Raw genomic sequence first — 27,358 nt, 5'->3', positions numbered from 1 at the left:
AAGCCAGTCCAAGGCCACTTGCTGTGCATGTCCTCCCGACCCATGAAGCTCTGATGCTGCTGTCAGAGCAGGAAGCCCCAGTCCCTCCAGGCCAGGGCTGCTGTGTCATTCTGCCATGTCTGCTGGGCCGAGTGTAGCCTACAGCTGCCCACGCTGGGCCAGGGGGCCTGGCCTCTCTTCTCCACACATACTGGAGAGTCTTCTAATTTAAAACATTTTTATATATACAAAAAAAAGGATATATTTCTAAAAAACGAACTTACTTGAAAAGACCCATACGTAAAACCATGACTTGTATGTACCAGTATTCTTCAAAAATTTATTTATAGAAATGGACGTATCCAAAGGCAACATTAGACAAAAACAAAGAGAAAAGTTTGGAATGCCAACAACACAGGGAAGTCTCACCTGCACTTTACATTTCTTCACAAAGAACTAGCACCATTTTAGTTCAGAAACCACAGATTTCATTATAATCGCTTCTAATATATAAAATACCTTATAAAGATTATTTAACTATCTAGTAACAAAGTTCTTCCAAAAACTTATTTAAAAATCAATTAGAATTTACCATTTGAAATTGATGAAAATGGTTTAAAAACTTATCTAATTCTAGAAAGGGAATGGGCCGTAATTAGTTTTATTGGAAGAAAGTGCCTGAATTCGGCTTCCGGCTTCCTTCTAACCACCAAGCAGGTACAGGAAACTGAATATTACATAGGAATAAGAGCACATTTAAAACTGGCCTTAGAAAATATTTTCCCAGACTATAAAAATACTAAATGGAATACAAAAATCTCAGCATATACAGCAAATAGACTACAGCAGACAAATATTTAAAACATACTTAAAACTATCTTCTACCGTGATCATCATGAACATCAAGTATTATTCTAACAGTTTTTCTAGGATTCATTCGGATTCAATGTTTATGTCCCCTCAAGTTTTATTATAACACCAGATACAGATCAAATTCGGTGTTTCTAGTGGAAGTTGCTGGAGGCACCACTGAATAAATCTGTGTTCCATTGGTTCTTAAAGCACTGAAAATGCAAATTGTAGAACAGCCTGTTTTCTGAGATCGGGGTCAGCACACTGCCGCCCATGAACACAACCACACTCATCTGGTTATGTGCTGTCTGTGGCTGCTTTCACGTTATAAGAGCAGAGTTGAATAGTTATGACTATATGCGGCCTTTGGGTCTTCAAAGTCTAAAATCTTTACTATCTGGCCCTGTATGGAAAAAATCTGCCGGCCCCTATTTTAAATGAATCACTTCAGGAAATGTTTCACTGAAGTAGGACAAGGTAAAATTGTCTCAGATGAAGAAAATTTGGGCTGAGGTTTGCTGGTTCCATCATATAGTACCATGGTGGATCAAAATTATTATTCTGGCATTGTAAGCAAAGTCTGGCTCTGATAAAAGTACCTTCCCTTTCTCTGTGAACTGGTCTTATGTACCCAGTAACTAATTGTGTACCCAGTTATAGCAATGTGCTTCCTGTTCAACCCAACCATCTACCTGGCTCTCAAACATGACTTCTAGCCTTTATAAATCAGTAATCTTATACCCTTGGCAACAGATAGCACTAGAAGCAGACCCTTCCCATCCCTCTGTACTGGCATAGATTCTATAAGCACGGTACTGCTCACCATTTAGAATCCTTCCCTGTGACACGCATCATAATAATTAGTACTAGTACTACTCCCCAGGGCCACAAACATGTCCCTTTTGACAAAGCGGACTAAGTTTTCGAGGGGGCACATGGGCTTGGAAGAATGCTTGTGGTGGTCCTGGCAAAAAGAGGTGTGGAACGTGACATCAACACCATTATAAAGAATCCGGACAGAATGCTCACTGGGCTTTTCTCTGTCTTGCCAGAGCTCAAAGATCAACCTGGCTGCAAACCTTGGGAATCTGGCTTCCATAAGGCCCAAGGCACTGAGAACTGGTGACAGAGTGACATCATGAGCAGAGTAGAGGGCAAAGACCTCTTCTTTCCTGCCCTCTGCTGCACGCTGCATCCGGGCGACGGTCTGATTGAGGATGGGGTGGGCGCCCAGGAGTGCATAGCCCAGATACAGTTTCTTCTCCCGCCTCTCTCTCTCGTCCTCTATCTGATGTGTCTTGATCACCTTGAAGTGCTCCATGTCAATACAGCCATTTCTGGTGCACGGGAAGCTGACGTTGTGGCAGAAGTGGCAGAGCATGGAGTCTATGGGGTTGGCCGCTCGAAGCTGTTTGGTGGGGACATCCACGATCCTGGCCATGTCCTCATAGGTCCTCTCCAGCTGGCTGTTTTTCAAACGTAAGAGGTATTGCCGACGCTGTTCCTTTTCCAGATACTGGTTTCTCAGGGGGCAATAGCAGTTTCCGGAGCAGAAGAGAGCACTTGGCTGGTGCCTAAAATGAATCTTCTTCCAGTCAAAATCGGGGAGAAAGCCATAAAGCAAGGCCAGGCCACTCTGGAGCGTCCGGCTCTTCCCAGTGGTCTCCAAGTAAAGTTGGTCTGTGGACCAGTTATTTGGCAGGAGTCTGTGTTTCTTTAGATAGATGTCCCTCAGCAGCTGGCCATTCTGCAAATGCTGCACGACTCCTGAAACACAGGGACATGAGCTGTCCTCACTACCAGCTCAGCAAAAGGAGTAGCAAAGGGAAGTCAAGTCCATGGCCAACTCTACAGTGCTTTAGATCTGTGCCTGAGAATATAATCAAAACCATTCCCCAGCATGTGGAAGCTACAAGAGTGGGTTCACATCAACTCACGAAGGGAGCCTCTTGGGGTTATCATCCACGAAGGGGTGGGCAGAGTGGGGAAGCACCAGGACCATCTGCTCAATCCCCCCCCTCTTGTCCCGCCCCTTCCCTGGGAGGGGGCGTGGTGACTGGTGGGCCTCAGAAGGCAGGAATCACCCTGCTCATAGATGTCAAGGCTGTAATTGGCGTGGGCCTGCAGAGAGCTTTTTCCAACCTGCCCAAGGACACAGCTGGCCCTCAGCAGCTGAGGGCCCATGGGAATCAGTCAGGTTAAAGAGAAAAAGTTGCTTGCTGGCTCCCTAGTCCCCTCGCTGCTGGGGAGGTCTCTCCTTTCCCTCATTCTCCCTACTCTCCCAAGCAAAGACTCTGCAAACCTTCTAGGGTCATTCTACCTAATCCCACTGTGGGGTCACCAGCTCATCAAGAATATTTTGTCTGCACAGAAATGGAATGATCTCTCAGATACCCAGAAAGAATATTTGAAAAAAAGCAAAGGCAGAACAGTACATTTATTATAGCCCTTTTAAATAAAAGGGGATTTTTATTACCTGGGGCTGATGGGGGCACAGAAATGGGATAAACGGAACATAGGAACAAAAACATTTTTTTTTAATGTTTTATTTACTTCTGAGAGAGAGAGACAGTGTGAACAGAGGAGGGTCAGAGAGAGAGGGAGACAGAATCTGAAACAGGCTCCAGGCTCTGAGCTGGCAGCACAGGGCCCGACATGGGGCTCGAACCCACAAACCGTGAGATCATGACCTGAGCTGAAGTCAGACACTTAACCGACTGAGCCACACAGGTGCCCCAATAGGAACAAAAAATTTAAATTTGCCTATTATTTAAAAGTTGAAAAAGTTTTATTTTTGAACCATCACAGTATGGGAACAAATTATCTTGAGGAAAAAAAAAAAGAAAGAAAAGCTTTGTCTTCAAGTAGAAAACGATCTGTAAGCTCACCCTTCATGCAGCAGGTGGAGGGGGGATGGAATCTCACCAACAGATGTGAGTTCTCTGAGAGGGTAAGCTACATGCAGGCCCCACGACCAGTTCGTGACCAATGTCACTTATTCAGATGCCCAAAGGGCATGAAAACCTGAGACAACGCAAGGCTCAGATGCGTGAGACAGAGGGAACTTCAATGGCCTGGGAAGGGAACAGCTCAGGCAAATATCATGAAGGGTCCCATTCTGAAGGAAGTATATCAAGAGAATTCCCTCAGAGATCGGCGCTGACACAGCTCTTAGGTATTTCCAAAATGATTTGCAAAAAGAGGCAAACTGTGAATGACAAACATTAAGAATCTGTGTCTGGCCCCAATTCACCTTTGGGTCTACATTATATTCCTAGGCTACATATATTAAGGTTGAGTGCTTCCCACATGCCACATCTTTCTCTTTTCATCCTCACAAAAACCTTACAAAAAAGGCGTATTGTCCATTTTCCTGATTTTACAGCTGAGGAAACTGAGGCCCTGAGCAAATCACTGTTAAGAAGTGGCAGAGCTGGAACTCAAGACTCCCTATCTACCTCCACAGGCCCAACCCTGCCCTCCTAGTCCCTGCTCATAGCGCCTTCTCCTTCTATTTTCCTGCAGAAATACTAAGTTCTAGCCATTTAGGGTCTCTTATCCTCTCCTAACACATGTCTCTTCATGATTTTGTTCATGCCCTTCCCCTTTCTCTGCCTAGAGAAATCCTTATCCAGTGCCTAGCTCCAGTACTGCCTTCTCTGTAGTCTTCCTTCTTCCTCCCTCTCCCACGTCAGATCAAGAATTCCTTTCTGGGCGCCTGGGTGGCTCAGTGGGCTGAATGTCCAACTCGTGGTTGCCATTCAGGTCATGATCTCATGGTTTGTGAGTTTCAGCTCTTAGCACAGGGCCTGCTTGAGATTCTCTCTTTCCTTCTCTTTCTGCCCCTCTCAAGCACTCTCTCTCTCAAAATAAATAAGCTTAAAAAAAATTCCTTCCTGTTCCAATTTGCCACTGGATCTCCAGGGCTTGAGCTGTAATTGCTGAACCTAGCATAGGCTGGCACCATGCTAGGCACTTTACAAATGCTAATCTCACTCACCACCTCACCAGCTCTGTTGGGGGGACATCACCTGTCCTGTGTCATGGGCCTATGCACTCTACAGCCCTGGGTTTACTCTGTAGGACCTCACCGCTTGCAGCAGCACAGTGAGCTGCCTTCCTGCGGGCTGTGCTATGGCAGCTGCGAGCTCCTTTAGGACAAGCCGGGGAGCATCTACTCACCCAGCCACTCTCCTCTCCTACACTCGGCAGCTGCCAAAGCGTCTTGACTAGAGCAGGTACTAATAATGATCAATCTTAAATAGTTACTGTGGGGGCGCCAAAAGTGTTTCAGTTATAAATGACTATTCTAACAGATATGCATGTTTAACAAAATTTAAAACAGAAGATAAAAGTGAGCATTAAAAGAGAATAAGGGAACAGGAGCAAACAGTACTAGGAAAATGATTTCTGGAGTAATGTTGATTTAGAAAATGATGTAGATAATAGACCAATTGAGAAGAGAGGTCAGAATGAACAATTGTCTCTAAGTGTGTGAGGGCCACCTGCCCCAACCTCTTTTCAGGGAACAGCCCCTGGATTTAGTGGCTGGGCCCCTCACTGCTCAGTTACCCTGGCCTCCTAGCCAGCTGATGGGCACTGACTCTGAAGGACCCCATCAGACTCTCTCTCTAAAGAATTTGGACTTGGGGCATTTGGGTGGCTCAGTTTGTTGAGCATCTGACTCTTGATTTTGGGTCAGGTCATGATCCCAGGGTTATGGGACTGAGCCCTATGTTTGGCTCCATGCTGAGTATGGAACGTGCGAGAGATTCTCTTTCTCTCCCCTCTGCCCCTCTCCCCTGCTCGTGCTTTCTCTCTAAAATTAAAAGAGACACCTATGGGGGAAAAAAAGAACTTGGACTTGCAGTTCACCTCTGGGTGTGGCTACGATTGCCACTCTGTGGACACAGCAAAACCAAAGAGGTGAGGACAGATAGCTTTTTTCATTCCTGGCTCCAGTCTCTGGAAGCCTGGTCATAATCTTGCCCTAAGAGTCTGTGAGTCACCCTGAATCCTTATCATAAAATGTCCCTCTTTTGCTTGAGTTGGTTTCTGTTGCTTGTAACCAGAGAGTCTGACCAATGGTTCTTAGCGAGCATGACTGTGCTCTCAGAGAGGTCTTGGGGGTTGAGTTGTCACAACAACATAGGGAGGAACATTCCCGACACTTAGTGGGTGGGGACCACAGAGCTAGACAATCTCCACAAGAAACTGTTCTCTGTCCCATGTAACTTTTGTGCACCACAAAATATTCCCACACATGAAAAACCTGTTTAAATACTTTAGCCTACAACCTGTTTCTTTGTGTCATAAATATAAAACTATTTTTGCATACCATTAGCACCCCCTGATTTTTCCAGATATGCAATATATATTAAGGGACATCTGTATTTTATTTTAATCAGAACTTGTCAAAAAAATCATGTTCCAAAACATGGTGTTAGAGTCCCCAATATAATATCCCTTAGTCAGGCTGCATTTACAGCTGTGACTGTTGTCAATCTACATGTAGGCATAAACAACCGACTATGTCATTCTATTTGCTAGTGTAGGTGTGCTTGAGCTTTTATATTGAGACACATAAAATTATATAACAAATTTATTTCCTTCTGTTTCTCCTTTATACTATAGTTAGAGTATCTGATAGAACTGCCCTTCTTTAAAATTTTGTATATAGAAAGATCATATTATATTTGAATTTTACTTCAGGATAGTTAAAGGAGAACCACCAAAATACTTGTTAACAAAAAGGGGTGCTTGGTCTGGCAGGATGAGAGCTCCTGTTTTAAACTGCTGTAGACCTGGGGCACCTGGGTGGCTCAGTTGGTTAAGCATCCAACTTTGGCTCAGGTCATGATCTTGCGGTTCGTGGGTTGGAGCCCCGTGTCGGGCTTTGTGCTGACAGCTCAGAGCCTAGAGCCTGCTTCAGATTCTCTGTCTCCCTGCCCCTCCTCTTCTCACACTCTGTCTCTGTCTCTCAAAAATAAACCTTTAAAAAAATGCTTTAAAAAATTAATTCCTGAAATCATCATTGCACTATATGCTAACTAACTAGGATCTATTAAAAATTTTTAATTAAAGACTTTAAACACTACAGAAGAAAAACTAAAATTAAAAAGAAATTAAACTATTGCAGATCTTGTGTATGTGAAACTAATTATCAAAAGCCTTTAAAAACATATTTATCTTGAGAGACAGAGAGAGAGAAGGAGACAGTGCATGAGCAGGGCAGGGGCACAGAGAGAGAGAGGGAGAGAAGAAAACCCAAGCAGGCGCTATGCCATCAGTGTAGAGCCCAACACGGGCCTTGATCTCATGAACCATGAAACCTGAGGCAAAATCAAGAGTCTGACCTTTAAACCAATTGAGCCACCCAGGCACCCCTATCAAAACTCCTTATTCAAGGCTAGTCCTCCAGAGCCTTCAGTTTGGCCTACTGTCTCTCACTATCATTTTCCTCAGTAATAATGACTTTTAAAACATGGCAAAACTCAGGGTACTTGGGTGGTTCAGTCAGTTAAGCATCCAATTCTTGATTTCTGCTCAGGTTATGATCTCATGGTTCATGAGTTCAACTACTGCAGACCTGGGATGCCTGGGTGGCACTTGAGATTCTCTCTCTCCCTCTTTTTCTGCCCCTCCCCAATCTGAGTGTGTGCTCTCTCTTCCTCTCTCTCTCCCTCTCTCTCAAATAAATAAATAAACTTAGAAAAATGGCAAATCCACAGGGCCAACCAGAGGACAGAGACCGTCCTTCTATCGAGGCTGAGGTCCTACAGTACTGATGGGACAAGGAAACAACATGGCCAACACTTCCTCTCAATTCTTCCAAAAAGACTGGTGACCATGCAAAACGTTCTTTGGGATCCCAGACTGAAGTAGGAAGAAACCAGAATCTACTGGGGGGCTCCTAGTTCCTTATCTTCCCAACAGAGGTGACCCCACAGTTAACTCGCCAACTACCCTGACAGTGGAACTGGCTGTGTAATGGTACGAGCAGGACTACCGAGAGAAAGATGGGCTTCTGCGAGGAACACTCTCAGCCAAACAAGATCCATCTCACTGGGGATCTGCCATTCATGTTTGCTCCTGAGATCTCTCCATTCAAACTTAATCAGGTTACTTTCTTTGAAGTATCGAAGAACATGGGATTGGATACAGAAATTACGGCCCAGCAACAGTGGGATAACATATGGACATCAGAAATGATGCTGTTAAAAATAATATAAAAACATGGGGCGCCTGGGTGGCTTAGTCGGTTGAGCGTCCGACTTTCGCTTAGGTCATGATCCCGCGGTTCGTGGGTTCGAGCCCCGCGTTGGGCTCTGTGCTGACTGCCAGCTCAGAGCCTGGAGTCTGTTTCAGTCTGTGACACCCTCTTTCTCTGACCCTCCCCTGCTCACGCTGTCTCTCTCTCTCTCTCCTAGAAATAAATAAAATATTAAAAAAAATAATAACATAAAAACAGAGAGGGAGATGAACCATAGGAGACACTTAAACACAGAGAACAAATGGAGGGTTGCTGGAGGGGTGTTGGATGGGGGGATGGGCTAAATGGGCAAGGGGCATCAAGAAGGACACTTGTTGGGATGAGCACTAGGTATTATATGTAAGTGATGAATCACTAAATTCTATTCCTGAAATCATTATTACACCATATGTTAATTAACCTGGATTTAAATTAAATGCTGTTGACAGTTTCTGATAGCGAAAGACTATCACAACATACTATTAAATGAAGAGGTTGCAAAACAGGGTTTAGTAAGCTACCACTGTGTGTGCACACGCAGGCATATAAACAAAAGAAAACAGGATCCTAATTTCTTTGGTGGACTGGGGTTATAGGTGCTTTAAATTTTTCTGCCTTTTGCCTGTCTTTCCTAATGTCTCTTCCATTGACTATACTGCTTTTGCAATAAGAAAAACGTTTTTTATTTTTTAAATTTTTTTTATTTTTAGAAATCACATGTGTAATCAGAGACCTTGGTGGACTCAGAGTTACTTGAGGTACTGGTCCTTATTCACCCTGAGAGCCCACAGAGTCTTGACCAGACACGTGTGCTCCAATGTACACCAAATGGAGGAGCGCTCAGGAGAAGGAGCGAGCAAAGGGCTGTCGCACATACCTGTCTGCGTGAGCTCTCCCATCTCACACAGCGGGTGATTGGGGTAAAGAGGCAGGGAATGCAGGGGGCTTTCGAAGGAGGCTCCGGATCCTCTTGACATGTGACTAACAAAAGCTTCCAGTTTTGGGTGATACGGTTTCCTAGAGAGACAACACAGAGAATTAGTGGTCACTGTGCTCCAAAATGGTCCACAAGGGTTTCAACCTCAGCCAGTAAAATTTCAGGGGTGGCATGCCCCGCTTCACTCACAGTAATGGGTACTGGCTTCATCATGTCTAAATTCCAGTATCATTATTACTCGACCACTGACGCTTATGAGGCCAGTATGAGCCCCTAACCTGTGCTGAATCACCCATCACTCCCGGTACTATGGGAGTCAGCTCTGCCCTCCACCATGTAGATCCCCAGCCTGCGACCCTCCTGTCTCCCTCCCCAGGTGGCTACCGAATCCCGCCAGGTAGTCATGCCCAGGCCGGGAGCCCTTCTCGATTGCTCCTTCCCCTGCCCCTACACATGCCATCTGCCACCCAATCCTGCAGACGTGTCCTCCTGGGCCTTCTCTACCCCCTTCTCCTGCGTCCCTGCAGCCACTACCTGGGTTCTAGCTCAGGCAGCTTTTGTCTATATGGCATGGGCTCCTTTTCAGTCTACCTACAGCCTAATCTTGCTCCTCTCATCTTGCCTTCTCCATAGCCAGAGATCGACTCAAAGGCAGGGCCAGCTGTCCCCGGGCTTGTTCACTGTCACCTTCCCAGAGAAGTCGTGTGTGGCCCATCTGCCTATTCTGGCCCCACCTTACTTGAGGCTCAGGTTTCCCCGCCCTCTCCATTCTAATGCTGGACTCTGGTCACACACAACCAACTGCCTTCCGAACCCCCCAATGTACCTTGTTCTTTCATGCTTCCAAGACTTTCCACATCTTGCCCCTTCTTCCTGGCAAACCTACCTCAACCTGCATCTCAGTAATCCTTAACTGATCTCAGGAAAATCTCCTTTGAAGAAAATTAACTGATTGAGGTAACCAATATCTCTATAGCTCTCTACAGTTCACTATGCATTTTGCACATACAGTATTTCATTTCATGGGGGGGGGTAATGAATAGCTAAAAACATCTCTTTTTTATATCTGACATTATTTATAATTTTGCCATTAAGTCCATGGAGGTAGATCAAGATTTATCTCTCTAGTTGCTGATTCAATTTCCCTGAATAATGAAATGGCCTACGAGTGTGTATCCATTCTCCAGTTAAGCAGAAGTGAACAGATAAGACTAGTTCCCAGCTCACCTAAATCAGCATGAAAAGAAGCAAGGAGAAATTGTTCCAATGGCAGACCTTTCTTGTCTGAAAGCACAGTTAACTTTGGCAATGCTTGTAAAATAACTGCTGAGATGCTTTTATTATCTTTCAAAAATATAAGGCTAAAAAAAAAAAGTCCTTCTTTAAAAAAATGTTTTAAAATTAGAGAATGCTGGGGTGCCTAGGTGGCTTCCGTCTGTTAGGCTTCTGACTCCTGGTTTCGGCTTAGGTCATGATGTCATGGTCCTAAGATGGAGACCCAAACTGGGCTCTGTGCTGGGTCTGGAGCCTGCTTGAGATTCTCTCCCTTTCCCTCTCTCTGCCACTCCCTCACGTATCCTAATAGAATCTAATTATCCTGGGTTGCTGCAGGGCATTGTGTCTTTTCATAAAAACAGAGGGCATGTTATTACTCCTGAGGCTAAAACAGATACACATTTGCAGTCTGGGGAATAAGATTTCCAGGCTGCCAATGAGGCTGCCAATATGAATCCACATAAACAAAGGCTATCCATCAACAGGAGTCAAATGTTCTGTTCTAGGTCATTATTACAGGCTGGTGATTTTTGAAGATCTGAGAAGGCTTTGCTGCCAATTTCAGAAATGAAATTTCACTAATGGAAGTGTTTGCTGAGCTGGCGTAAGTTTTTGGGGCGTCTGACTACTTAATGATATGTTAATATCTAACTACACATATGAAAACTTGTTTTTGAGTCTGGAAAGATGGTGATTCATGATAGAAAAACCTCACATACAGAAGAGAGGGAAAATGGCTGGATCTTTTTAACAGGAAGAGGACCAGGTAATCTGAGTCCCAGGCCTGTCCTGGGTCTGAATACCAGGTCCTACCTGTGGAGTCCACGGCCCCACCCCTGTAGCCGAGAGGGTACCTAGTACATGGTAGATACCCCAAAACATGTATGAATGAATTCAACTGTGAAGGCACCAACCTTAGATGCTTGATGAAAAGTAGCAGCCTCCCATAATCCATAGCAATGAATATGGCAAATTCCTATGGTGGTTTATTAAAATATTCAGATTTCAATAGAAGTATTATGAATGAAACTAATTATGGTAAAGATTCTCTTTGAGCAAACTATAGGTAGGCTCCTCTAAATTGTCTTCCCAACTAGGTCTCAACCTTTGGACTTCCATGTTTTTTGGACTTATGTCCCTCTTTGTATCACCCAGTTTTAGCAAAAACCCTGCTAAGTCCATTTAGCCAGAGTCTCCTGCTTCTGATATCTGATCAAATTCCTCATCTCCCAGGTGGTATCTGTCCACTGCAGCCTGCCTTCAGCAATCTCCTCACTCCTGATGTCACCCTTTAGTCATTTTCCATCTACTGACCCCCACCCTGATCCTTGGTTATAAGTTTCCACTGCCCATGTTGTATTTGGATTTGAGCCCAATTCTATGCTAAGATCTCTTTTCTCCTACTGCATTAGTTCCCGAATAAAATCTGTTTTTACTACTACTACTACTACTACTATTACTACTACTACTACTACTATTACTACTACTACTACTACTACAATGTGGCTCTGCTTTCAACAGTTATACACTAAAATCTGTTCTTCCCTTCTTGGGAACTTGGTTAGATCCCATGTCTGAGGCCTTAGTGGTTAGGTAGAGCCACATGGTATTCACCAAGGGAATGGAAGGATGTATCTCACTTCTGGGTTTAGGTTTTCAGATCATGGGGTGCCCCTTCACACTCTTTTCCTTCCCACTGGCCACTATTTAGACAGGGCACCAATCCTAGTTCAGTGTCTACCTCCCTAGGGCACAATGGGAGGGATGACCTGAAAGGACCCTGGGGCCCTAAATGACCAAGTGGAGTCCCATCCTATTACCTGGATCACTCATCTCAGACCCTCACACAAGGCAAAGATACACTCCTTTGTTATTTGAGGCAATGCATTCTTCAGTCTCTTTATTACAAAAGGCTAGCCTTACTCTGACAAACAGAAATGATTAAATTTGTGACAATCAATTTTTCTTCAGGAAAAACTCATGTCATTGTAGCCTCATTGGAAATCTGCTATCATATTGGAAACTCAAAGAATTAAAAGTGCTACTGTCTTAAGGCTTCAAACTATTCACTTCCAGAATTACTGTTTACCTTTTTATATGCATTATTCACTTCTCTCTAAGCCACAACACCAAGACAGAACCCTGAGGCTAATCTACACACCCATGGGAAAATTCATTGTGCTTTAGCTACAATCTGAGCAATTTCTGAGTCCTGCACAGAACGGTAAGACAAATAGAGAATAAGTATAATACCAGTGATACTGTTATCAGAAAACAATTCAAAAATGCTTACGTGGCTGGAAACTGGAATGAGTTCATACCACAGATTTTTATAATTTATGCAAAAGAATTTATTTTATACTATTAATGAAATGGAATTCTAAAAAGATAAACTCAATATACTCTTCTCAGTCTTCAGCTTTCTGGAACTGTGTGTGTGTTAACTGAGGTGATTAATTACCCCTCACCCTTTCCTAAAACTTTCTCCTTTCTTAGCTCTCCTAACAGCACCACTGTGCTTGCAAAGTCACCACCTCCTCCTGGGTTCCTCCCTACTCTCTGTACTGCATTATAGGCTGGCATTTCCTAAGGCTGATTTTGGCTTTCCCTCACTCCACAGGCTCTGTGATACCAGTCAAGTTCACGGCTTCGCCTGCCATTGACAAGTGAACTCTCAAATGAACCTCTACCTCCCAGCAAGATGATGTCCCTAAGCTCCACACCTACACACCTATACTACCTTCTAGAAATTATCTGACAACAGCTCAAACATAGCACTGAGACCTGTCCTCATAACTTCCCTGTTCTTCCTCCTGCTTTTGCATTTTCTCTCCCGCAGCCAGACACCCAATCAGAAATCAGGGCACCATCCTCTGTCTCTGTCTCAACCCCCACTCAGCCTGTCACTAAGTCCTACCGACCCCACCTGGTGACCTTCTCTCAGATCCAAGTCTTCTCTCCAATTCTGCTGCCACTCCCTGAGTTTCAGCCTCTATTATTTATTCATTCAACAAATATTTAATTGTGCTCCTTCCATGTGCCAGGCACTGCCTTGGGCACTTGGGATACAGCGACATTGAACACTGCCCTCAGGGAGCTTAGTAGCCTGGAGAAACAGACAGCATACAATGAAGACTAGAAAGAGGGTGTGTGTGTGTGTGTGTGTGTGTGTGTGTGTGTGTGCGCGCGCGCGCGCATGTATGCTCATTAGAAGGTAACAGATGCTATGAACCACTGACAGGATGAGCAGGGAAAAGGTGACCCAGGAGACCTGGGTGGACGAAGGGCATTGTAATTGTAAGTGAAGTGTTCTGAGCCACCTCACTGAGAGGGTGACAGTTAAGCACAGGCTCATAGGAGGTGGGAGAACTGGCCGGCCATACAGCTCCTAGGGAACAGCTGTCTAGCTAGAGAGAGGACACAGTCAGTGGGAAGGAGAGCTAGGGACCGTGTGGCTGAGGCTGAGGGGGTGAGGGTGAGGGGAGCCACAGCGGAGGGCAAAGCAGGGCAAGGGGAGGAGGAAGAGCACAAGAGCACTGGTGGGTCATTTTAAGGATTGGGCTCGGACTCTGCAGGAAACCCTTCTTCTGGCTCACTGTCCCCAGAGGAACGTAAACATCACTGCCGGCCTCTAATCCACCCTCCACATCATGGCGGCCAGAGATCTTCATAATTTCATCCCTCCATTTCCCAGCTCCCTCACTGCCTTCGTGTACGGTGTCCACTCTCCTAAGCTGGGCATTCAAAGTGTCAGATGACCTAGTCCTTCCCCACCTCTCCACTCCGTGCTCCAGCCTGTGGGCTGAGCTGTCCACCTGCCCACACCTTTGCACAGGTAGGTTTCACTACCCCAAGTACCATTTATGATCAGCTGTCACCTGGCTTGTTCCTGCACACCCTTTAGGTCCCTTTCTCTTGGTGGCCTTCCCTGACCTGGCGTCCACCTCTCCCTCTGCCCCAAGCTGAGTCAGGCTGCCCTCTTGTGATTCATGAGCCTAAATATGGTTCCAAAACTACTTCCACTTCTACTTTTTCTTTGTCTCTAATATTGTTGCCTTTGCTGTCACCACAGGTGCTCATCAACATTCCCTGAGGACACCAAGGTACTAGGCACCAGACCAGTCTCTCAGAGGGGAGTGGGCTCCCTGGGGCAGAAGCAGCCTCTCTTCTATGAATCTTTAGAAGCTGGTTCTCCCCTTACTCTGCCAGTCCAGCCACATACTGGTTTTACTGTTCTCATACATGTGCAGCTCTTCCAGCCTCAGGCTGTTTGCACCTGCTGTAGAATACCCTTCCCCCAGATCAGCACAGGGCTGGCTCCTTCATTTTATTCAGGTGCCTATCCACATGCCACCTCCTGTCGCATGACATTATAGTACCTGCCACATTATAAGCGTTTAAAAATAAAATGTATTGGGGCACCTGGGTGGCTCCATTGGTTAAACATCTGACCCTTGGTTTCGGGTCAGGTCATGCTCTCACGGTTTTGGGGATTGAGTCCCACGTTGGGCTCTGCACTGACAGTGTGCAGCCTGGTTGGGATTCTCTCTTCCTCTCTTTTTCTGCCCCTCCCCTGGACGCACGCTGTCTCTCAAAACAAATAAAATTTAAAAAAATAATAAAATAACATGTATCAAAATAAAAGCATTTAGTAAACATGGCATATGTATGGCTAATAACCTTACTGCTGGCTTACTCCTGTCCTATGAGGATTAAAACTGCCCCTCTGTCATGAGGCACGTGGCATTCGTGAAGAGGCAGCTCGCATGACAAAGGCCTGGGAGAGCCACAGAATGTGTCACTGTGAAGGCAAACTCACTGGCACTGACGCTGGCACTCCTTACTCAGCTCACTGCAAGCCTGCCTGCTGGTCCAGATACACCGTAACTAGACTGGAGGGGCAGGTACATGCCAGGACCCACTGCCTTCAGATGCCATAAAAATGAATGATTGTTGACACTGAACTAGCACCTGGGAAGGAACAGGCACAACTGGTGACCCAGACCCCACCGTCCCGGGATATTCAGAGTCCCAAAGTGGGTCCACGCCACTGGGAGTCCTGCTCACTCTTACTCTAAGTGGGTATTTATAATTATTTTAATGTTGTATTTAATTTTTGACAGAGAGAGAGAGAGAGCGAGCATGAGTGGGGGAGGGGCAGAGAGACAGGAGGACAGAGGACCCAAAGCGGACTCTGTGCAGACAGGCTGATAGCAGCCAGCCCAATGCCGGGCTCAAATTCATGACCTGTGAGATCATGACCTGAGTGGAAGTCGGACACTCAACTAACTGAGGCACCCAGGCGCCCCAAGTAGGTATTTATAATAACAAGTCAACTTCCTGTTTTTAAAGATGTAATTAATGAAATGACATTACTTAATTCAACATGCATACTCTACCCTCCTTCCACAAAGGACTTAAAGCAGCTCTTAAAGTTACAGACTGTTCAATAAAAGTAGGTCAAAAAGATCAAGGACAGAGAAAATGAGGGCAGAAGCAGCTGGCCCCAGGAACAGCATCTCTCAAATGGGAGCTCCAGAAATGCCCCTGTCAGAGGTCCCTGCCCTGGCTGTGATGGAAGGAGGGACCCTGGGACCTGGCCTGGCTTCAAGACCATGACCACTCAGAGTGGGAAAGAGGCTGGGCCCCAGAAGGCCTGCAGGATGCTGCAGTAAGTGAAACAGCACCGTTCCTAAACCTCTCAGTATGACTAGTTCAGTGGTTAGTCTCTCCCCTTAGTTAGACTTCAGGAGGATGTGGTAAGGGATGGAGTATGGTCCCCATGTTCCACGACAGAGTACTGAAGCTCACAAAGGTAAAGTGATTTTCCCTATATCCACAAGGTCACAAAGGCCTCAGAGGATTCCGTGGCAGAGGCTGAAATCAATTATGAGGCACTTGATTAGCCATTATGACCTGTGATTCTCACTAAGGTCCAGAATTCACTCAGCAACCAACCCAGTCTAACAACTATGTTATGCCAGGCTCGGACTGGGCACCAATGATACAGGAAGGAGCAAGACACAACACACTTAAGGAGCCAGTGCTGTGGGAACGGCAGATAATCATGCCAGAAGACAAGCTGCAAAGCATGTAGGTGCAAAGGGGAGGCCCTGCCCACTGCCAGGTGGCTGTGCCCAATGGGGACCTTCTCTAGGAACAGCCAGGGTAGCCTCAGAGCCTTGAGGTACTCAGGGATCCTGCAGCAACAGAGCTGACTGGTCTGGGGACAGACTCCGGGTCAGAGCCAAGCTACTGAAATTCTCACATCTGGGAATGTGAAGCCCAGGTAGAGAAAGGAGCAGAAGCCAGGAGTCGCTAGGGCGGAAGCAAGGAACTGTCCACAAAGTCTCTGAGGCTGCCCCGAGGCTGGCCAACTCAGAGGCCTTTTCACCTGTCCATTCCTGGGCAGTTCAAAGGGCAGATATCCGAAGTCTGTGCCAGTGGAGGACAGCCACTTGTCTGAGCTGCCTCCCTGCACCCCACCCCATGTCCTCCAACCAATCCCCCACTCCAGAAACCAAAGGGTTAATACTCAGCACAGCACGGGCCTCTGCCCTTGCCCGAGTCCTAAGGCCAGTTCAGGTGTGGTCATTACATATTTTGTTCTAAGACCCTTCCAGTACATCCGTCTTCTCAGTGCGTGAGGCAGTGGCAGTGCCTAATACAGCTAGAAACTCGTCCAAACACACCAGTAGAGGTTTCCCGGAGGAGGAGGCAGCTTTTCAGAGGTCTCCTGAGGAGCTATAGGAGTGGGTCACGCAGGGACGGGGCAAGCAAGCTAAACAGCAGGTGCAGAGGCCTGAAGGGGTGGGGGGCCGGCAAGGGGTGGGTGTAGCAGTCTCAGAAGACCCCAGTGGAAGGGCTGGCATGGAAGGCTAGAGACTGCGAAAAGAAAGCCAGTGTCTCCGTGGCCTCTGGACAGCGGCCAGTCTCAACCCTGGGGTGCTACTGACTCATGGGACACTGGAACATGCACCCATATTTGCTAAACACATAACAGAAGACACAAATGCCCAGGCTGCAAGCTTCGTGACCTCCAGCAGGAAAGGAGAAACTGCATGAAGGCCTACAGTCGTGCAGTATTTCATGGTGTGTTTGTATCAAACGGTTCGCTCCCTCTTCCCCTTAATCCTGGACAGTGAGAGGCCTGGAGGCACAGAGTTAACCTGAAACCACTGGCTTCACACCACCATCCACTAGAAGGAACAGGCCTGGCTGACAAGAGGCAAGTCATCGTTCCGCCAGAGTGGCCCTGCCCGAGGCAGGCTGGCACCCAGAAGCATTCCATCCAAATAACGTCTTCCCCACTGAGCGCTCCTCTGCTCATTCAGTAAACCGCGACCCATGTTGTGTGTCCCCAGACGCATTTGCGGAGGCCTGGCCCGTTATTTCATTTAAAAAAAGTTTTTTTAATGTTTTATTTATTTTTGAGAGAGAGAAAGAGCGTGCAACAGGGGAAGGGCAGAGAGAGAGAGGGACAGAGGCTCTGAAGCAAGCTCCATGCTGACAGCAGTAAGCCCACTGAGGGGCTCAAACTCATGAACCCTAAGATCATGACCTGAACCTGAGTCCGATGCTCAACTGACTGAGCCACCTAGGTGCCCTTTGTCATTTCATTTTAGGGCTCTGTCATTTTTTTTTTTTTTTTTTAATTTTTTTAATGTTTATTTTTGAGAGACAAAGAGAGACTGAGCATGAGTAGGGGAGGGGCAGAGAGACAAAGGGAGGGAGACACAGAATCCAAAACAGGCTCCAGGCTCCGAGCTGTAAGCACAGAGCCCAACGCGGGGTTTGAACTCATAAGCTGTGAGATCTTGACTAGAGCCGAAGTCGGATGCTTAACTGACTGAGTCACCCAGGCACCCCTGGAGCCGTGCTATTTTCACATGCAAAATTTCTACTCTCTTTTGCATTATTTTTCATCCTCAGGGCTCTCAACCAAGAACATACTGTCCCTATTCCCATAAACAATTAAAGGGCTAAAGTAACATCTTACATTTACATGGCTCTGCAGCTGGCAATGCGCATTCCCCTCTACTATTTCATTTCATTCCTCACCTGGACCCTGCAAGGTCCACAGCACGGTCATCCTTACTGCAGAGATGTGAGGGTGAGGCTCAGAGACTAAGGAACTTACCTGCTGCCTCCAAACGGAACAGTTGCGCCTGAGGACATCCCGCCCTGTGTTCACTGCACTGTGTCCCAGCTTTTCCTAAAACTGAAGTGCACAGGTGAGGAAAGCAGGCCTCACACAGGCCTGGACTCAAATCTCAGTTTATGTGCTGTGTGGCCTTACACAGGCATCCTTGCTTCTCTGGGCCTCCTTCTTCACAATTGCAAAATGGCAATTAACACTCAGATTGTTCTAAAATCAGGCTCCTGACGAACGGTCTGTGCTCAGCAAGTGTCGGTTACTTCCGGCCTCGGTCATTCTCCAGCCAGCATTGTGACTGAGACAGAGAGAATAGATTCTTGAAAACAACTTTTAGAAACCGTGCAATTTACCTGTTAGCCACCAGAGTGCAGTCAATTTCTGGTCGCTTCGTCTTGGGAATGACATACAGCGGGTACCTGTCCCCGTGTCGAATGAACACATGCACTGAGACCAGCTTAAAATGATGCGGGGCGTGACCTGTGGGAGAGGAGCATGTATCCAGGTTATCATGCAGCAAGTGTGGATCCTTTCCACTTTGCAGAAGCGGGGAGGGACGACCACGTTAGGAGGGTGCCATGCTGGGGGTTGGGGGGGCTCACAAGTCAGGCAGAGGAACAGGACAGGGCTGGTTATGTATGTCTCAGACCCCCAGAAGTAATGGGGAGCCTCTGGGGGTATGAGTAGGGACTAGAGGCCAGGGAAACGGGGGCACGTTCATTCGTGTGGCCTCTCTCATATCCACAGACTAGGGGGAGGCCCACAGAAGTACTGGAAACAATGACTTCTGCTTTAAACCTCCATGAAATAAATCAGGCCACTAATTGAAAAAAAAAATTCAATATCATTCATTGATACACTTTCAAAAAAGCAAAACTCAAAGCAGAAATCATATTTTGCTATACCTTTACTGCAGTATACCCACAGAGCATCCAGCATCCTGTGGATTTCCTAAGCCCCGAGAGAGCTTCCTGGAAAAGAGGGGAGCTGGGGGGTGACGCCCTAGAGCCTGCCATGCCTACCTTTCCATCTCTGGTATCTCACTATGAGCCATGATGGCAAACATTTGCAGAGGGCTTATCATGAGCCATGTGCTGTGCAAAGCAATTGCTTAAGCCTCCGGGCAGCCCTGTGACCAGGTACCACTGGGTACCCCTTTTCGCCGATGAGGTAGCTAATGTGGGAACTCACTCAAGGGCACAGCCTAGCGGCAACTGCAGGATTTGAGCCCAGGCTGTCTGGCTCCTTCTGGTGGCGCTGTGCTGCTTGAAGGGCTAGCTCCCAGAGGGGCATCTTCCTGGGGACCGAGGTAGGCGGCAAGGGTGGGCCTACCTTCCATGCTGCGCTCAGCCACACTGGGGATGTTGCAGTACAAGAGAGCTTCGTAAACAGGGTCCATCACGGGAGGCTCGGTCACGGGGTCAGGCATGATTCTCTTTCGACTCTTGCTACTCACTCCATTCTTGGCTGTGGACACGGGGCTCAGGTGGACTGCATGGAAGGCAAGGCAGGTCATGACACATGCAGTCACAGGGACCCATCGTGTGGCTGGATTTTCACTGAGCAACTATTCTCTCCCTCGGCATTAGAGTGGACTTTAGTCTGGCAAGAAGCTAGCTTCTCATCAAGAACTGCACCCTGCCTCTTTCTTAATGCCATTAACTTCTTCTGACCAATAATTACCTGTGCAACCGTGGGTGAGCCACCCCAGGGAAAGGGGCCTCACTCACAGTGGTAAAGGAAGAACTTCATGCAAACTGATTACCTCATTCCTAACACCCTTTGAGTTCTAGGAAACACCATGGAGGAAAACCATCACCTATGTGGTACCTACGAAGTGCTAGATGTGTTGTCTGACAGATCTCGTGGGATATCATGTGCTTTGCACTTTGGGGTTCCCAAGAGCCTGATCAAGGCATCACTCAGTAATCCTTACAAGCCCACCTTACAGAGAAGACAGTCTTGAGCCCTGGGGGAGACTGAGGCAGCTGCCCAAGGCGAATGTGGTGGATGGAACCCCACCTCAAGCTCACTCTGCCTCCAGGCCAGGTTCTCCCTACCGGTCTTCTGTATGTCATGTGTGGGTCCTGAAGTCTGTCCAGCTAGCGTCCTTCTGTCTGTTGATGAACTTTTCTTTCCTCTCCTGGTTTCGGCTGAACTGTCAATCACAGTGTCCCTGACCTCTGGCTGGAGGTGGACATATGACTGAGTCAATGAGGACAGTGATGGGGCAGCTAGTCTCCTTTTCCTTGGCAGAGGTGCTATCCACACAGTATAAAAGGGGCTCTTTTGTATGCTGGATCCCTCAGAATGGAAACTTGGAGCTGCCCCAGCCACCTCTCCCTCCTCAGACAGCCACTGTCTGCTGTGGAAGAGAATGATACTAAGTACAGACAAGGCAGACCGACAAATGTAGAGACTTAATCAGAGAGAGACCTGAAAATATCCATTCTTTGAGACACTGGATGATGTGGATGAAGGCAGAATCTCTCTTAGAGGTTCCAGTTATATACATCTTATATAACCCTTCTTGCTTAAGCTAATTTGAGTTGGGTTTTAGATACTTATAATCAAATGAATCCTGATTAATAGACTTAATCAATTACTTATAAGCGGATGTAAGTCCATCTTCTGGGTCAATGGTTCCCAACCTTTCCATGTATGGGGAATCTCTGCAGCATCACAGATTTTCTGGAACTCTCTATACAATGACAGTGGTACTTTTAGCATCCACCCACTGAGAAAATGCACAGAAATAGGTGTGCCCATGCACCATTTCTAAAAGGTTTATTAATTACCATAATATACAAACATTTGAACAATAGCTAAAACACGACTCAATCACCAGCCTAAATCCATTTAAATTCCCTAATTTATTCTACAAATTCTTTTTTTTAAAAATATTTATTTATTTTTGAGAGAGAGAGGGAGGGAGGGAGAGGGGCAGAGAGAGAGAGAGAGAGAGAGAGAGAGAGATTCTGAAGCAGGCTCCAGGCTCTGAGCTGTCAGCAGAGCCTGATGTGGGGCTTGAACTCCTGAATTACGAGATCATAACCTAAGCTGAAGTCAGATGTACTACCAACTAAGCCACCCAGGCGCCCCTACAAATTCTTCTAATAAATACTTTAGACTTCCCTTTGGCAAACTAATGTTATAAACAAAAGTAAAGGAAAATATCTGCAACATACATAACAGACAAATTATTAATATCTAAAAATGCATACGAGCTCCTATAACTATAAAATCAATAAGGGATATAAGTGAGGTAAGTACAGGGGCGCCTGGGTGGTTCAGTCAGGTAGGTGTCTGCCTTCGGCTCAGGTCATGATCTCATGGTTTGTGGGTTCAAGCTCCCCATCGGGCTCTGTGCTGACAGCTAGCTCAGAGCCTGGAGCCTGTTTCGGATTCTGTGTCTCCCTCTCTCTCTGACCCTCCCCTGCTCACGCTGTCTCTCTCTCTCTCTCTCTCTCTCTCAGAAATAAATAAAACATTTAAAAAAATAAGTGGGATAAGTACAGAAAAATAAATACCAAGGGCAATAAACATATGAAAAGATGCTCAACATTATTCATACTTAAATACAAAATAAAACAACAGGATATGATACCTGCCATCAGACTAGAATATCATGTTTTAATAATCATGTCAGTACTGGCACGGGTGTGAAACTCCCCTCTGTGATGCAAGTGATAGTAGAAATTAGAACCTTTGGAAGAATTTGGCAGCATTCACCAGAATGTTCTATGTGCTTTATCCCTGATCCCATTATTCTACATCTTGGAATACACTCAACAGAGGGATCAGTTCTAATCACAAAGATATATGGCCAAAGAAATTCTCCGCAGTGCTGTTTGTAATAACAAAAACAGGAAGACAACTAAATAGCCATCATTCACAGAACAGAACGCTACATCCATTTGAGGAATATTCTGCCAGAACTAAAAAGAATGGAAAAGAATTAAAGCTAAATGAAGTGAAGTGAATAAATCAAGTCACTAGATAAGAAAAAACAAACTATCAATGTACGAATCTACAGGAAGTTGTATCCTATGTAAATGCATAAAAAATATCTACAAGGACATCCACGACAACGCAGCAGTGGTTTCTTCTGAGGAACAGGGGGAATGGGGTGTGAAGAAGTACTTTTACTTGTTTTTCCATAAATGTCCAGATTGTTTTATGTGTTACACACATACATATTTACAGTAAGTGTATGTTATATATATCCCATATGTATAAACATATATGTATCTTTCTATAATGTCTAGATACACTATTAGCAGAATCGTATTAGCATAGTTATTACATTTTCATTCATTACTTGTATTACTTGTCTAATAAGTGGCCAGAACCGCTAACACACAGTTCAGGTGTTTGGAGGTAATTTACTATGGGGGAATTTGTGCCAGAGCAAGCGAATGAGAAAAGTATATGTCTGAAGGAAGCATCTTAATGACCCAGCAATTCTGGCTGTGTGGCAGCCCTCAATCTTTAACTCTGATCTTTTATGAAATGGTACCAGATTCTGGCTTCCTAGCCCTGCCTGTGGGCACACTCCCTTGGAGTCTGGGTCAGAGAAAGGTGAAGCTAAGGACACATGATGGTAGAAGTGACAGAGGGACTGAGGGCCATTGGTCCCTGGGCATCCCAGAGTCCCCACGGTTTGCTACTTTATCTGTAAGCACATGGGGTAAGGCCTTTGGGGGCTACCACTTGAGAACTGCTATATACTGAATGTTTGTGTCCCCTTAAAATTCACATGTTGAAATCCTAACCCTCAATTGATGATATATGCAGGTGAGCCCTTTGGGAGATGATTGGCTCAATTAGCATCCTTATAAATGAGAGCCCAAGAGTAACACCCACCATGCCCTTCTACCCTGTGAGGTTGCAGAGAAAAGATGCTTTCTAAGAAGTGGGTCTTGACAGACAGCGAATCTGCTGGTGCTTTGACCTTGGACTTCCTGGTCTCCAGGACTGAAAGTAATAAATTTCTGTTGTTTATAAGCTACCCTGTTTGTGGTATTTTTACTAAGCAGCCCATGGAATAAGAAGGAACCATAGTAGTTGGGTTCAAAGGACCCAGTCATGACCCCAGAAAGTGGTGGTTTGAAAGCCACAGATAAAGACTGGGTGAAAATCAGAGACCTTCCATCCAGAAAGATTGTATCTGCTGCTTCCTCTTGCATCCGGGCCTGGTGACCTCTCTATCTACTGATACCACCCTGTGCTGCTTACACCTTCCTGAGTCATCAGAATGAGGCCCAGGCCACATGGGGCCCTTTGATGGGTCCTCCACACTCTAGACATGTGGAGGAGATTCTGATGCATAAAACCCTGGGGTGAGACGTCTCCTCCAGATTCACCCTCCTGCATCCTCACCCCTAACTTGGTTCTCACTGTTCTGAATTGCTCAGAGCTGTCCCCACTACCACTACCAGGTGCTTCTCACCCATACTCCTCCCTTTACATCTAATTACCCTCACCCCACCGCTGTTCTCCAAATCTGGCCAACTCCATCATGATACCAGGGTCACCCCTCCAGGAATCCCACCCCAACACCCCTCTTCCATGGGCCCACCTGGTTCTTGCTGCAATCTTGACTCACACCACAGTACCCATAAGCAGGGCTGTCCACAATCTGTCAACCTGCCACCCCAAACATCTCGAAGGTTAGGGCTAAGTCTTTTTCATGTTTATAATATTCCCCATCTGACCAGCACAGGGAAGGCCCTCCATAAATGCTTGCTGAACTGGAGGACTGCTCAGAGCCAGGGACTGTGCTCTATGCTTTTGATGAAGTGTCTCACTGGATAGAAGAAAGAGGTATAAGGGCTCAGGGTCAGGATCAGATCATTACTTACCAGCAGAGACCCCTAGGTTGTAAGCCCCTGTCTGGCCTTGGGCCTCAGGCTACTTCAGTTATTTGGACAAATTCAGTCATCCACAGGACCAGCAGGTAATCTCACAGCCAGGTGTCTGCTGCCAGCCCATTACCTGGGAGTCACTTTGACTTCCATACAGACAGGCTAGAGTCCTTCCTTGAGGGCACCAAGCCAATGCCCATGGTCTCTAGCTCATCTCCCCATATCAGGGCTCTGGCCCAGGGCAGAGAATAAAAATCCACCTGCACACTTGGCCTTTTCCCACAAGGTCTGGCCTTAAGAACCCCCTGTATGCAAGCCCTTTATAGGTGCTTCAAATCTGACGTATTGTGCCTCCCCCCCCCACCATTCCTGGGTCAGATCACCACCCCTCCCTTCCTTCTGTGGAGTGGCACCTTCCCCCATGCCAAACCTGTCGCCTGGTGGGGGGAGCTGTCATGCTGCTCCTCCTGGGCCCCATTCTTGCCAAGCTGACTGGGGTCCGGGGATAGGGGCCTGAGTCTAGCCAACTGCGCTAATGAGGGCCCTTTCCAGGAAAGAAAGGCTTCCTCACACGAAAGGAACAGTGTTACCAGGACTCGGGTGGCCTCCTGCCATCCCCACCCTAGGCCCTAGGCTGTAGGCTGCCCCCTACTGTCCCTGTGTTTGTGTCAGCTCTTCTCGTCACACTGACACCCTGGCAGATCCAAGTCAGGTGTCACAGATCCACAGGTGTCCGAGTGGACAGCAAGCACAGTGGGGCTGAAGTGCTGGCTCACCTCAGGCCTGAGTTACACCAGGGACAGCATCCACAGGGAACCTTGTGGGGCCAAAACAATGGCTCCTCCATCTACTTTTTACCTTTCTAGCGCCAGGGCCTGCCTCATGATCAGCCCTGGGTTGGTCATCTCCCTAGGGGACTAGAGTCACCTCTTTCTTGGGACTCCTCCTTTCCAGGGCCACTGAAGTCTGTCCTCAGTCACCCCGCTGCCATGGCTGCCGATGGTTCTGAAGGCAGGGAGGTGGTATGGGTCTGGGGGTGGGGGGCACTGAGTCACAAACCTGCGTTCAAGTCCTGACTTTATTACTTCCTAGCTGTGTGACCTTGGGCAAACATTCCCGCCTCACTATGCCTCATTCCCTTCACCTGTAAAATGAAGACAATGGCATCCCTACCCGAGTGGTGGCATGGATGACCAGAGACATCACCTGTAGAACACCATATAGAGCCTGCAGTGTGGTAAGGGATAAGAAGTGTTATTTGCATGTCTGTCCCCTTGATGTGATTATTCTGGCTACTTCCAGGCTCTTAAAAGATGCTCCCTTGAACTTAGGATCTGGAAGCAGTGCTGACCCTCTGTGTCCATACCTTTCACAGAAGTACAATGAACCAATCTCCCTTCTCCTCGACTACCCAATTTTAGCATCTTTTCTGACTCCTTTAAATATATCCAGCATATCCAAGATGGCACTTTTTTTTTTTTTTTAAGTAAGCTCCATGCCCAAACTGAGGCTTGAACTCATGACACTGACATCAAGAGTCGCATGCTCTACCAACTGGGCCAGCCATATGCCCCCTAGATGGTTCCTTCTTACAAGCTAAAATACCACTGGTCCTAGCACTCCACAGTAATTCAAAGGCTCTCATATTCTCTCTCCTTCACTGGCCTGCCAGAATAATGACTTTCTCCATAGGCAACTCCCACAATTCCCTCAAAGCTCCCCAATCCACTAAGCTGTCCTAAAGGTCCATTGTGCCTCTACGCTGCACTGAATGTATAAATGTCCATACGTAATTCTCAAGTATAAATCAGAAGCACAACCAGAGAGACCAGTTCTGTTATCTGCCTTTGGCCATTTGCTTTTAAAGGCAGAAGTAGAAGTCAAGCAAGGTGAAAATCAAGTCCACATTTACATACTTTGAGAGACTGGGTGTTACATGGATAAGACTGATCAAACAGCTGAAATCTATCCTTTCTGACCTATCCACTTTGGGCTGCAATATAACCAACCTTTCCTGTTCTCCTCTTCTCTCATTCTTAATCATTCCTCATTCTCGTTGCCTTATGGTGAACTGCTGTTAGCTAAGAATCTAGTAAGTGTTTTTGTGCCAGCGATAAGCCTGGTCCCATTCAGCGAGCCAATAAATCACAGCAGGAGTGGCTCATGGGGTTAGGGCTCAGCACATCAGATCAGGCTGGAGGTTCTGCCAAAGGCTGTTCCCAAGCTCTTAATTCCTCCTTGCCTAACCTCCCTCTGACATGAGTAACCAAGCCCTAAGTCCATGGACTGCCAGAGCACAGGGACTGGGTTCCCACTGTGGCCTCTGAGAGGGGCCAAGAAACTTCACTCTCCTCTGAGGCAACTGATAACTGGCGTGGCCCAAACATGGTTCTTTGGCTTAGATAATGGAAGCACCAAGGACGCCAAATCATGACAGAAACTAGAAATTGGAGAGTCATCCAAGGACAGGCCCCCAGAAAGAACTGGGAAAATAACCAGCAGCCATCCTTAACCATCTCCCAGCCTGAGTCCCCTCTGCCCCACCTATGAGAATCAGATAAAAGTTACTGCTCCTCCACCCTGAAAAAGGACCACAGACACAAACTTCTGAATCTAACAGTTCACAGGGTTCACAGGACCCCTGAAGCCACACGAGACAACACGGACATCTGCAGACTCCGGCTAACTGCCCGGTGTGCCTGGAAATAGGTTTCTGATTTCAATACCCTTGAAAGGAGATTTTTCTTTTTTCAAAATGAAAAAGGAGCTGTACAACTCACATAAACATGTGTTCATCCTTAAATAGCCATTCAACACTAAGGTATAAAAAGAAGTGAAAATCTTATCACCTAGAACAACCCACAGTCCATGTTTTAGCACATATGTGTGGCTGGATGTCCTGCCAGAGGTTAAATCCGTGCTTCTGTCCCTGCTCTGCTAAGAGTCACTAAGGCCCAAGGACATTGTTTCCTCCTCCCCTCAAGAGGAGCAAGTAAGTTTTCTGTGTCTCAAAGGTCTATCTTTTGAAGGAAACTAAACCC

The 27,358-nt window shown here is 46.6% G+C and overlaps 1 protein-coding gene and 1 long non-coding RNA gene across 7 annotated transcripts in view; one reads left to right on the top strand and one right to left on the bottom strand.

Annotated features, from left to right (window-relative positions):
• Positions 1–305: 305 nt before the first annotated feature.
• PXYLP1 (2-phosphoxylose phosphatase 1) overlaps positions 306–27,358 on the bottom strand; it is a 93,607-nt gene continuing 66,554 nt past the window's right edge. For all 6 annotated transcript variants that reach the window (XM_039248562.1, XM_039248563.1, XM_039248566.1 and 3 more), the window contains 4 exons: positions 19,783–19,941; positions 18,804–18,930; positions 8,961–9,100; positions 306–2,598 (listed from right to left, as the gene is read on the bottom strand). In XM_039248562.1, coding sequence (XP_039104493.1) covers positions 1,658–2,598; positions 8,961–9,100; positions 18,804–18,930; positions 19,783–19,941 — 1,367 coding nt within the window. In that variant the 3' untranslated portion in view covers positions 306–1,657. The remainder of the gene's footprint in view (positions 2,599–8,960; positions 9,101–18,803; positions 18,931–19,782; positions 19,942–27,358) is intronic.
• Positions 16,257–17,711, top strand: LOC120242664. Its single transcript, XR_005531132.1, has 2 exons — positions 16,257–16,388; positions 17,438–17,711. It is a non-coding gene; the product is annotated as an uncharacterized LOC120242664 (long non-coding RNA).

The sequence above is a fragment of the Hyaena hyaena genome, unplaced genomic scaffold (assembly GCF_003009895.1).
Source record: "Hyaena hyaena isolate Hyena2069 unplaced genomic scaffold, ASM300989v1 scaffold_311, whole genome shotgun sequence".
Lineage (NCBI taxonomy): Eukaryota > Metazoa > Chordata > Mammalia > Carnivora > Hyaenidae > Hyaena > Hyaena hyaena.
Note: the sequence above shows the minus strand (reverse complement) of the source record. Positions and strands in the feature narration are given on the sequence as shown.